Below are 12,990 nucleotides of genomic sequence, written 5' to 3'. Positions count from 1 at the left end.
GTTCAGTCTTGGTTTCATCAGACTAGAGAATCTTGTTTCTCATGGTTTGAGAGTCCTTTAGGTGCCTTTTGGCAAACTCCAAGCGGGCTGTCATGTGCCTTTTACTGAGGAGTGGCTTCCGTCTGCCACTCTACCATAAAGTCCTGATTGGTGAGGTGGTGCAGAGATGGCTGTCCTTCTGGAAGGTTCTCCCATCTCCACAGAGGAACTCTGGAGCTCTGTCAGAGTGACCATCGGGATCTTGGTCACCTCCCTGACCAAGGCCCATCACCCCCGATTGCTCAGTTTGGCCTGGTAACCAGCTCTAGGAAGAGTCTTGGTGGTTCCGAACTTCTTCCATTTAAGAATTATGGAGGCTGCTGTGTTCTTGGGGACCTTCAATGTGGAAGAAATTGTTCGGTAACCTTCCCCAGATCTGTGCCTCGACACAATCCTGTCTCTGAGCTCTAGGGCCAATTCCTTCGACCTCATGGCTTGGTTTTTGCTCTGACATGCACTGTCAACTGTGGGAACAAATCATGTCCAATTAATTGAATTTACCACTGGTGGACTCAAATCAAGTTGTAGAAACATCTCAAGGATGATCAATGGAAACAGGATGCACCTGAGCTCAATTTCGAAATGCATAGCAAAGGGTCTGAATACTTATGTGAATAAGGTATTTCTGATTTTTTCCACATTTGTATTGTGTGTAGATTGATGAGGACAATGTTTTATTTCATCAATTTTACAATAAGGCTGTAATGTAACAAAATGTGGAAAAAGTCAAGTGGTCTGAATACTTTCCGAATGCACTGTATATATTTCTACACTATGAAGTTGGAACAATACTGTGAACATGATAATGCCCTTTCAGTGTAAGAGCTGTTTGAAAATGTCAGCCTGTTTTGGTTTGATGGAGTTTTGGCCTGCCTGGTGACATCACCAGGAGGTAAATTAGTTAAAAGGCCAATAAGAAAAGAGTTCCAAACCTCTCTGCCAATAACAGCAATTTTCAGTTTTCCCCTTCCTGCTCAGACCAAGCCCAGACAGTACTTGAAAAATTATTGCTTGAGAAATTGCTCTTTGCTGAGAAGTTCTTTTTGTATGTTTTTGACCATTTAAATTGAAAAAAACACAGTAAGGTACTTAATTGTTACCCAGAAATTATTTGTTATCGAATTAAAAACGGCTGCATTGGACCTTTAAACGATTACCATATGAATAATAATGTAAATGTAAATAATAAGCTACTGTTAATGAGATGTATATGTTTTAGTATTCGTAGGGACATCACTTTTTCAGATGCTGATCAGGCTTCCACATTTGCAAAATATTATGTGATACAGTATTTTATACAGTCAGCAAGTCATCTTCGATGGTATGCATAACACAGTCAGTTTATTGCTCCCATCTCTAAACCACGGAGGTATAATACAGCCATGACACTTTTTTTTTTAGTCGTATTTTCATCTGGGCTCAACAAACACTTCTCCATTTGCACCAGAATATGTGAAATTATTTACTGGGGAGAGGGTGCGTAACGGAGACCGGTGAGAACTTTGTTGGATTGATACATTGATGTGAATTTCAGATGCATCGCCCTAATGGTATGAATCTGGCTGCCTGGAGAGAATTTGTTGTTCAGCGCGAAGCCAAGGCAAGGCAGCAGGGATGATGAGAGTGCACGAAGACAAATCGCTAACTGCCATTTCAACCGCATTGCACATTTGCCGTCCATTTTACATGGGAAAGCATGTTTATTTTGTATCATAATACCAATATGTATAGCCAAATTCAACATCTAGAATTGAGGTGATGAAGGCTGGCACATTTCCATTGTTCTTCGAGGAATGAAAACGCTCCAAGATGGTCCGCATCGCAAACGCCCTGGGTCTGGTCATATTGATGGTCGCTCTTCTCATTTTATCCTTAATAAGTTATGTGTCCATTAGAAAGGACAGCATCTTCTCTTCCACAAAAAATGACAATATGGGAGGACCACGGATAATGTTCCACGCAGGATTTCGGTGAGTAGGCTAAACCAAGACCTGGAAGCTCATCATTTTTTATTTTGATATGACGCACGCAAAAACCCTGAAATGGTCAGATAAAATGTGATTTATGTCACTCTGTCAAGGCGCACGCGTGACAATGTTTTCCAACGTAATCTTTATGATTAATTATGTCCACATTGTTCTGTAGGTTATGGCATTATATGGCCAAAATAAATAATAATTCCTCTGCACGCGGAAGTAACCTAATCTAAAGCAAAATCCTGCGTCAATTAGTCCTACATTAATTTGTTTATGACAATTTAACTGTAGAATCATTGACAGTAGGTTAGTGTTAATATATATATATATATATATATATATATATATATATATATATATATATATATATATATATATATATATTAACCAATTATCGTTGCTCCATCAGTAGCCCTATTTTAATCAAGAGAACTGTCCAAGGTGATGCAAGCTCTTATTGTGCCTATTGTTACAAGCCCACGCCTGAACGTATGCGATGAGTGGGCTTGGACATGTAATGCTGACATTATCAATAGCGTCTTTACTAAGGAAAACCCTTTTCTTCTCAGGTCACAGTTTGCCATGAATTTCCTGGACCCATCCTTCATCCCATTAACCAATGCTCTGAATGAGGAGCTGCAAGGGAAACCCTCCAAATGGAAATTCAATAGGACAGCTTTTTATCAGCAAAGGTATTATTATTATTATTATTATTATTATTATTATTATTATGTGGGATATCTGTAATAATCTGTAGAAACATTTTCTATTGTTTTTAATGCAGTGTTCAGTTTAAACAGAATACTGTTTATGTGTTTAGTAGAACATTTCAGTTTATTTGTCATTTGCAGTTGGCTACATAACATTGCATTTTGTTGAAACAGTAGCTGTGAGCTGATATTTTGATCTGTTTACTACCTTTCAGGAAAGAGATCTTCCATTACATTGATGTGGCCAACAACTTCTCCCTCACCAAGAATGGTGTGCGCGTCGGCCAGCTGATGCACTTCGACTACTCCAGTCACAAGTATGTCTTCTCTATAAGCAACAACCTGAAGTCACTGCTTCCTGATGCTTCACCCATCCAGAACAAGCACTACAACGTGTGTGCTGTGGTGGGTAACAGTGGGATCCTGACCGGTAGTCACTGTGGGCCAGAGATCGACAGTGCCGACTTTATCTTCCGCTGTAACTTCGCCCCTACCGACTCCTATTACAAGGATGTGGGCCGGAAGACCAACCTCACCACCTTTAACCCCAGCATCCTGGAGAGGTACTACAACAACCTATTGACCATCCAAGACCGCAACAACTTCTTCCTCAACCTGAAGAAGCTGGAGGGGGCAATTTTGTGGATCCCTGCATTTTTCCTCCACACCTCGGCCACCGTCACACGGACCCTGGTGGACTTCTTTGTTGAGCACAAGGGGCAGCTGAAAATCGAGCTGGCCTGGCCGGGAAACATCATGCAGGATGTCAACAAGTGAGTATGGAGAGACTGAGTTTATTGTGCCAGAGTTCTGAGAATTAGAACTGTCATTGGTGGTTTTGTTCTCACTTTCAGACACCATTGTTACTACAAACTGTACACAAAAGAAAATGCTGGGTTGTTTGGATGACCCAACTGCTGGGTTACAGGCATTGGGTCACATATGTTGTTTTCTTTAAAAAGAGCAAGGTTGGGTTGTTGATGCTGCGTTATTGATGCTGGGTTATTGAAATAGACTGGAGGCGTGGCTTAGTAGGGGCGTGGCTTTCAGATAGTTATTTTTGGCCACTTGTGAGAGTAAATGTCATTCCTGTTAATCTGTTCTGTTGTATTGTTAGCACATGTTAAGGTTGAACACTGGCAGTTCTTAAGCTTTTATGAGGCTTACAGAAGGCTTACAGAGGTGTTTGTGTTCCTTAAAGGCCCAGTGCAATAAAAAACGTTATTTTCCTGTGGTCTATATATATTTCCACACTATGAGGTAGGAATAATACTATGAAATTGTGGAAAATTATGATAATTCCCTTTTCGTGTAAGAGCAGTTTGCAAAGACCGCCTGGTGGGATGGAGTTTTGGCCTGCCTGGTCACATCACCAGACAGTAAATGAGTTAATAGACCAATAAGAAAGAGAGTTACAAACCTCTCAGCCAATAACAGCTAGTTTTTAGTTTTACCCTCCCAACTCAGACCACTCCCAGACAGTCCTAGCACAATTCTTGCTAGAGTAATTGCTCTTTGCTAAGAAGTTATATTTTTTATTGAAAACAATCACAGTAAGGTACTTAATTGATACCTAGAAATGATTTGATATTGAGATAAAAATGGCTGCATTGGAGCTTTAAAGCTGGAGTCATTAATGGTGAAACAGCCACATCCATTTGCGATATTACAACAGCAAATAAGTTACTGCAAACAACAAACACACTTTTGTTTTATTGGACACGCGATAGAAGAGCACAATACAGTGAGGGAAAAAAGTATTTGATCCCCTGCTGATTTTGTACGTTTGCCCACTGACAAAGAAATGATCAGTCTATAATTTTAATGGTAGGTTTATTTGAACAGTGAGAGACAGAATAACAACAAAAAAATCCAGAAAAACGCATGTCAAAAATGTTATAAATTGATTTGCATTTTAATGAGGGAAATAAGTATTTGACCCCCTCTCAATCAGAAAGATTTCTGGCTCCCAGGTGTCTTTTATACAGGTAACGAGCTGAGATTAGGAGCACACTCTTAAAGGGAGTGCTCCTAATCTCAGCTTGTTACCTGTATAAAAGGCACCTGTCCACAGAAGCAATCAATCAATCAGATTCCAAACTCTCCACCATGGCCAAGACCAAAGAGCTCTCCAAGGATGTCAGGGACAAGATTGTAGACCTACACAAGGCTGGAATGGGCTACAAGACCATCGCCAAGCAGCTTGGTGAGAAGGTGACAACAGTTGGTGCGATTATTCTCAAATGGAAGAAACACAAAATAACTGTCAATCTCCCTCGGCCTGGGGCTCCATGCAAGATCTCACCTCGTGGAGTTGCAATGATCATGAGAACGGTGAGGAATCAGCCCAGAACTACACGGGAGGATCTTGTCAATGATCTCAAGGCAGCTGGGACCATAGTCACCAAGAAAACAATTGGTAACACACTACGCCGTGAAAGACTGAAATCCTGCAGCTCCCGCAAGGTCCCCCTGCTCAAGAAAGCACATATACAGGGCCGTCTGAAGTTTGCGAATGAACATTTGAATGATTCAGAGGAGAACTGGGTGAAAGTGTTGTGGTCAGATGAGACCAAAATGGAGCTCTTTGGCATCAACTCAACTCGCCGTGTTAGGAGGAGGAGGAATGCTGCCTATGACTCCAAGAACACCATCCCCACGTCAAACATGGAGGTGGAAACATTATGCTTTGTGGGTGTTTTTCTGCTAAGGGGACAGGACAACTTCACCGCATCAAAGGGACGATGGATGGGGCCATGTACCGTCAAATCTTGGGTGAGAACCTCCTTCCCTCAGCCAGGGCATTGAAAATGGGTCGTGGATGGGTATTCCAGCATGACAATGACCCAAAACACACGGCCAAGGCAACAAAGGAGTGGCTCAAGAAGAAGCATATTAAGGTCCTGGAGTGGCCTAGCCAGTCTCCAGACCTTAATCCCATAGAAAATCTGTGGAGGGAGCTGAAGGTTCGAGTTGCCAAACGTCAGCCTCGAAACCTTAATGACTTGGAGATGATCTGCAAAGAGGAGTGGAACAAAATCCCTCCTGAGATGTGTGCAAACCTGGTGGCCAACTACAAGAAACGTCTGACCTATGTGATTGCCAACAACGGTTTTGCCACCAAGTACTAAGTCATGTTTTGCAGAGGGGTCAAATACTTATTTCCCTCATTAAAATGCAAATCAATTTATAAAAATGTTGACATGCGTTTTTCTGGATTTCTTTTTTGTTATTCTGTCTCTCACTGTTCAAATAAACCTACCATTAAAATTATAGATTGATCATGTCTTTGTCAGTGGGCAAACGTACAAAATCAGCAGGGGATCAAATACTTTCTTCCCTCACTGTATGTACTACAATATTTTTACCATGCTGTGCAACGCTCCTCAGCTCTGAAAAAAGAAAAAACATTGGTGGTGGGGCGGCCAGTGGCGCTGTTTCCCCCTACTGTGGATTCCATCTATAAGAACCTATACTGGGATAGCTACCACTTTATTACAATATGTAATTAATAATGTTAATATGCAAAAATATTTAAGGAACATTTTAAATTACAGTGTACAATCTTAACATGTGATACAATACAACAGAACAGATTAATATGCATGACATTTACTCTCATGTGTGGCCAAAAATAATTTAAGCTAGACATATCCGGTTTTTGCATCGGCTGCGTCTCAATCGACCGCATCCGCCTATATCGGCCTTCCACATCTGCGGTGGAAGGTGGCCAAGCTACAGCGGTGTTTGTCAGACCATGAGACATACCGAAAATCGGTCTTTTCATGAAAACGTCTGTAGCTTCCGAACAGTTTGGCTTACAAAACTAATATGACCCCACTATGGAAAGGGGAGACTTTCCGTTTTGCTCTATGACCCCCACAAGTGTCACGGGACTCGTCTGAAGGTAACACGAATGGAAGTATGGAGGTAGTTTTGTGCCAACAATAATAAGGGGTTAAATATGTCCAAAAAAGCACAAATATTTCCTGAGCTTTCTTATCTCTTAGATATAGGACAGACACTTCAACACCTTATTCCTTATGATTTATTTTTGACTGTCTTTCTTGCCATCTGTCGAACACTTCATTGTCCAAAAAAGTCTTAATTTTTTCCCCATAGATATTGGAAGACCAAGAACCTGTCCCCAAAGCGACTCAGCACTGGTATCCTCATGTACACTCTGGCCTCGGCCATGTGTGAGGAGATCCATCTGTACGGCTTCTGGCCCTTCGGCTGGGATCCCAACACAGGCAAAGAGCTGCCCTACCACTACTATGACAAGAAAGGAACCAAGTTCACCACCAAGTGGCAGGAGACCCACCAGCTGCCCAGTGAGTTTAAGCTGCTCTACAAGATGCATGGAGAAGGTGTGACCAAGCTGAGCCTTTCACACTGTTCTTAGACATTCCAGCCTGGGTGACCGAGCATCAAGAAATTCATTTTGTGGTGCTCCAACACAGCAGCGGACCTTGAGCTCACATAATATATTTTGCGACTCGAAGCAGACAATGCATGATTTAGTAGTAAGACGTATTACTCTTTCACTCTAGAAACACACTGTCATATCACCACTGCATCTTGCCTCGGCTCTGTCACAGAGTATGTAATTCACACTTTAGGTTACGAGGAACATGGCATAATATTTCAAATGTGAATTACTGGTTGATGATGACGTTATGATGTATGTTATGCTGAAAATATTATGTCACACTATCATAGTACTTATACAATATTTCACATCACATTATTTGCATTGATACCATCATTGTGTGGATAAATAGATCAATAAAACACATACATTTTATGAAAAATAATCACTATTTCCAGAACGTAGGAGTGAGTTGGGGGGCATCATTATTATTAGGCTATAGCCTTATTTCAAAGGGATTTGATTGTTCTTTTGATATCACTGCTTAGTCTCAGGGAAGGAGTTAAGAGAATAGTTTTTTAAAAATCAGATTCAAATGTCCCCACTGAGGTGCAATCAGATACACTGTCTATTTTCCATCCCTTTTCAGCATACAGTGAACTACCACAGGTGCCAGCAGACAGATAATGGGCCCAGCCAGCACACTGCACTGCTAACTACTGTAGCAGTGAGATTTGTTTACAATACCCCTTAATGTATGTAATTGCTTCCCTATATAGATACAGATAATGTAGTGATAGTCCTAGTCCCACTATTTTATTGGGATTCTGGTGAAAGTGCTGGTAATATTAAAATTTGCGAATGAATAATCTACATTCCAACACCAAGCCATAGACTGAGTCACTTAGACAGTTCCTTGTTTTCAAAAGAAAAGCACTTTTTTTGTCCATTAAAATAACATCAAATTGATCAGAAATACAGTGTAGACATTGTTAATGTTGTAAATAGCTATCCATTAAAATAACATCAAATTGATCAGAAATACAGTGTAGACATTGTTAATGTTGTAAATAGCTATCCATTAAAATAACATCAAATTGATCAGAAATACAGTGTAGACATTGTTAATGTTGTAAATAGCTATTGTAGCTGGAAACGGCTGATTATTTATGGAATATCTACATAGGCGTACAGAGGCCCATTATCAGCAACCATCAGTCCTGTGTTCCAATGGCACGTTGTGTTTGCTAATCCATGTTTATCATTTTAAAAGGCTAATTGATCATTAGAAAACCCTTTTGCAATTATGTTAGCACAGCTGAGAACTGTTGTGCTGATTAAATAAGCAATAAAACTGGCCTTCTTGAGACTAGTTGAGTATCTGGAGCTTCAGCAATTGTGGGTTCGATTACAGGCTCAAAACATCCAGAAACAAATAACTTTCTTTTGAAACTTGTCAGTCTATTCTTGTTCTGAGAATTGAAGGCTATTCTATACGAGAAATTGCCAAGAAACTGAAGATCTCGTACAATGCTGTGTACTACTCCCTTCACAGAACAGCGCAAACTGTCTCTAACCAGAATAGAAACAGGAGTGGGAGTAGTAGAAACAGGCGCCTCACAGGTCCTCAACTGGCAGTTTCATTAAATAGTACCCGCAAAACACCAGTCTCAACAGTGAAGAGGCGACTCCGGGATGCTGATCTTCTTGGCAGAATTGCAAAGAAAAAGCCATATCTCAGACTGCCCATCTTAATATTTTCTTTTTATTGGCCAGTCTGAGATATGGCTTTTAAAATGATAAACTTGGATTAGCAAACACAACGTGCCATTGGAACACAGGACTGATGGTTGCTGATAATGGGCCTCTGTACGCCTATGTAGATATTCCATTAAAAATCAGCCGTTTCCAGCTACAATAGCCATTTACAACATTAACAATGTCTACACTGTATTTCTGATCAATTTGATGTTAATGGACCAAAAAATTGCTTTCTTTCAAAAACAAGGAACTTTCTAAGTGACCCCAAACTTTTGAACGGTAGTGTATATTGTTGTTATCATCACGACTAAGAATTGTTCTTGATTCATTGAACAAAACATTTCGAAAAAGTATCAAAATTCTGTTTTAGTTTCTATTTTCAAAATACCATAGAACATCACGGTGCTAAAAGGAATTTCACCAACCACTCTTTACATTGTGGGATGCATACCGTAACAGCATTTTTTTGTTTTTACAAAAAAAATCACTCATGCTATGATGCATGTATCAACACAGGGAAACGTTTTGCTTCCTAACACATTCACTGTGTGTACAAAACATTAAGAACACTTTCTTAATATTTTCTCAATTGTCTCAAGGCTTACAAATCCTTCTTTAACCTGTCTCCTCCCCTTCATCTACACTGATCTGATTGAAGTGGATTTAACAAGTGACATCAATAAGGGATCATAGCTTTCACCTGGATTCACATGTTCAGTCTACAGTGGGGGAAAAAAGTATTTAGTCAGCCACCAATTGTGCAAGTTCTCCCACTTAAAAAGATGAGAGTGGCCTGTAATTTTCATCATAGGTACACGTCAACTATGACAGACAAAATGAGAAAAAAAATCCAGAAAATCACATTGTAGGATTTTTAATGAATTTATTTGCAAATTATGGTGGAAAATAAGTATTTGGCCAGGTCTCTGACCTCCTCCCTATAGGCTGTCTCATCATTGTTGGTGATCAAGCCTACCACTGTTGTGTCGTCGGCAAACTTAATGATGGTGTTGGAGTCGTGCCTGGCCATGCAGTTATGGGTGAACAGGGAGTACTGGAGGGGACTAAGCACACACCCCTGAGGGGCCCCCGTGTTGAGGATCAGCGTGGCAGATGTGTTGTTACCTACCCTCACCACCTGGGGGCGACCGTCAGGAAGTCCAGGATCCAGTTGCAGAGGGAGGTGTTTAGTCCCAGGGTCCTTAGCTTAGTGATGAGCTTTGAGGGCACTATGGTGTTGAACGCTGAGCTGTAGTCAATGAATAGCATTCTCACATAGGTGTTCCTTTTGTCCAGGTGGGAGAGGGCAGTGTGGAGTTCAATAGATCATCTGTGGATCTGTTGGGGAAGTATGCAAATTGGAGTGGGTCTAGTGTTTCTGGGATAATGGTGTTGATGTGATCTATGACCAGCCTTTCAAAGCACTTCATGGCTACAGACGTACAGTGGGGAAAAAATTTATTTAGTCAGCCACCAGTTGTGCAAGTTCTCCCACTTAAAAAGATGAGAGAGGCCTGTAATTTTCATCATAGGTACACGTCAACTATGACAGACAAAATGAGAAAAGAAATCCAGAAAATCACATTGTAGGATTTTTTATGAATTTATTTGCAAATTATGGTGGAAAATAAGTATTTGGTCAATAACAAAAGTTTCTCAATACTTTGTTATATACCCTTTGTTGGCAATGACACAGGTCAAACGTTTTCTGTAAGTCTTCACAAGGTTTTCACACACTGTTGCTGGTATTTTGGCCCATTCCTCCATGCATATCTCCTCTAGAGCAGTGATGTTTTGGGGCTGTCGCTGGGCAACACAGACTTTCAACTCCCTCCAAAGATTTTCTATGGGGTTGAGATCTGTAGACTGGCTAGGCCACTCCAGGACCTAGAAAATTCTTCTTAAGAAGCCACTCCTTCGTTGCCCGGGCGGTGTGTTTGGGATCATTGTCATGCTGAAAGACCCAGCCACGTTTCATCTTCAATGCCCTTGCTGATGGAAGGAGGTTTTCACTCAAAATCTCACGATACATGGCCCCGTCCTGGTCCCTTTGCAGAAAAACAGCCCCAAAGCATGATGTTTCCACCCCCATGCTTCACAGTAGGTATGGTGTTCTTTGGATGCAACTCAGCATTCTTTGTCCTCCAAACACGACGAGTTGAGTTTTTACCAAAAAGTTATATTTTGGTTTCATCTGACCATATGACTTTCATCTGACCATCCTCTTCTGGATCATCCAAATGCACTCTAGCAAACTTCAGACGGGCCTGGACATGTACTGGCTTAAGCAGGGTGACACGTCTGGCACTGCAGGATTTGAGTCCCTGGCGGCGTAGTGTGTTACTGATGGTAGGCTTTGTTATTTTGGTCCCAGCTCTCTGCAGGTCATTCACTAGGTCCCCCCGTGTGGTTCTGGGATTTTTGCTCACCGTTCTTGTGATCATTTTGACCCCACGGGGTGAGATCTTGCGTGGAGCCCCAGATCGAGGGAGATTATCTGGTCTTGTATGTCTTCCATTTCCTAATAATTGCTCCCACAGTTGATTTCTTCAAACCAAGCTGCTTACCTATTGCAGATTCAGTCTTCACAGCCTGGTGCAGGTCTACAATTTTGTTTCTGGTGTCCTTTGACAGCTCTTTGGTCTTGGCCATAGTGGAGTTTGGAGTGTGACTGTTTGAGGTTGTGGACAGGTGTCTTTTATACTGATAACAAGTTCAAACAGGTGCCATTAATACAGGTAACAAGTGGAGGACAGAGGAGCCTCTTAAAGAAGAAGTTACAGGTCTGTGAGAGCCAGAAATCTTGCTTGTTTGTAGGTGACCAAATACTTATTTTCCACCATAATTTACAAATAAATTCATTAAAACTCCTACAATGTGATTTTCTGGATTTTTTTTCCTCTATTTGTCTGTCATAGTTGATGTGTACCTATGATGAAAATTACAGGCCTCTCTCATCTTTTTAAGTGGGAGAACTTGCACAATTGGTGGCTGACTAAATACTTTTTTCCCCCACTGTATGTCATGGAAAGAGCAGGTGTTCACAATGTTTTGTACACTCAGTGTATACATTACGTTGACTTTTGAGACATAAACCAGAGAAATTAAGTTTTGTTGAATCATTGTAGCATCTTGTACAAAGTGCATGATACACTGTTGAATGGCACTGCATGTAAGAGACTAACAAATGTTCAAGGCTAGTTTTATACAACCTTTTCGAAGAAGATTCCATTTAGAGGGGATAAGGGTGTTTTTTGTTATTATTTGTATTTGTGCTGATATTCTAATTGAAATATCACTAGAAACTTTGTATGAAAGGTGTGTTAAGGCAGAAATTCCTATCAAAACACTGGGACCAAAATTCTGACAATTAAAGAACTAATGTAACTTTATTTTTATATCTCTAGATTATCTTTACTCTCCTCAGTAAAATGTTACATGAAACGTATACTGTATCAAGTCAAGCTCCACTATGTTAGAGGATTGGGTATGGATTGGTACTGTAGCTTTCAGTATTTAACCATTGATGTCTGTACAATGACTTTGCTCAAACGGTACCATATGATAGCCACATGATGACTCACAGCACATGCTCACATTGGGAAGGAGGTGAGGTTGGTGAAAAACACACCACAACTTGGCTGTATTTATTAGACAGAGGGTTGTGTCATAGTGTACATGTCATGCACGAGATATGGGGTTGCCCTTATGAGCAGGGGTAGAACTGTCAATGTAAAATCCTATGAATTTACCTTAAAACACATTTTGCTTATGAGTTCAGATTTACTATGCTCATGAACCAGATTATTGGTTATTTTAAAAGACAAGTTACTCAGTATTACATGGACCATGGGTGTCATGCTCACAGAAATATTTTAGAACATACCAGTTTGTTTTCCCATCATAGGACTGTCTGTCATCATTATTATGATACAAATATATGATACAAATGTGCGATTAGTTTGTTAGGTAGTAGTTTACTCTTAGTCCATACCCTGGCCGTGTAGATTCGATTTTAAATGAAATTAGATTAATATTTTCACTCATGTTTATTTCTTAAAAGTAAATACACCAAAGAAAGCCCATTAAAACAAGATATGCTAATTTATCTGAATGTGACGTGATTTGAAAT

At 40.5% G+C, this 12,990-nt stretch overlaps 1 protein-coding gene across 1 annotated transcript; it reads left to right on the top strand.

Moving 5' to 3' along the window:
• Window positions 1-1,848: 1,848 nt before the first annotated feature.
• Window positions 1,849-7,431, top strand: LOC311144515 (alpha-N-acetylneuraminate alpha-2,8-sialyltransferase ST8SIA3-like; the record flags this gene model as incomplete). Its single annotated transcript, XM_084180541.1, has 4 exons — window positions 1,849-2,009; window positions 2,585-2,707; window positions 2,941-3,498; window positions 6,848-7,431. The coding sequence occupies 4 exons, from the start codon at window positions 1,849-1,851 to the stop codon at window positions 7,128-7,130; spliced, it is 1,125 nt and encodes a 374-aa protein (XP_084036667.1). The 3' UTR covers window positions 7,131-7,431.
• Window positions 7,432-12,990: the final 5,559 nt, after the last annotated feature.

The sequence above is a fragment of the Coregonus lavaretus genome, assembly GCF_964263955.1.
Source record: "Coregonus lavaretus genome assembly, chromosome: 17".
Lineage (NCBI taxonomy): Eukaryota > Metazoa > Chordata > Actinopteri > Salmoniformes > Salmonidae > Coregonus > Coregonus lavaretus.
Note: the sequence above shows the minus strand (reverse complement) of the source record. Positions and strands in the feature narration are given on the sequence as shown.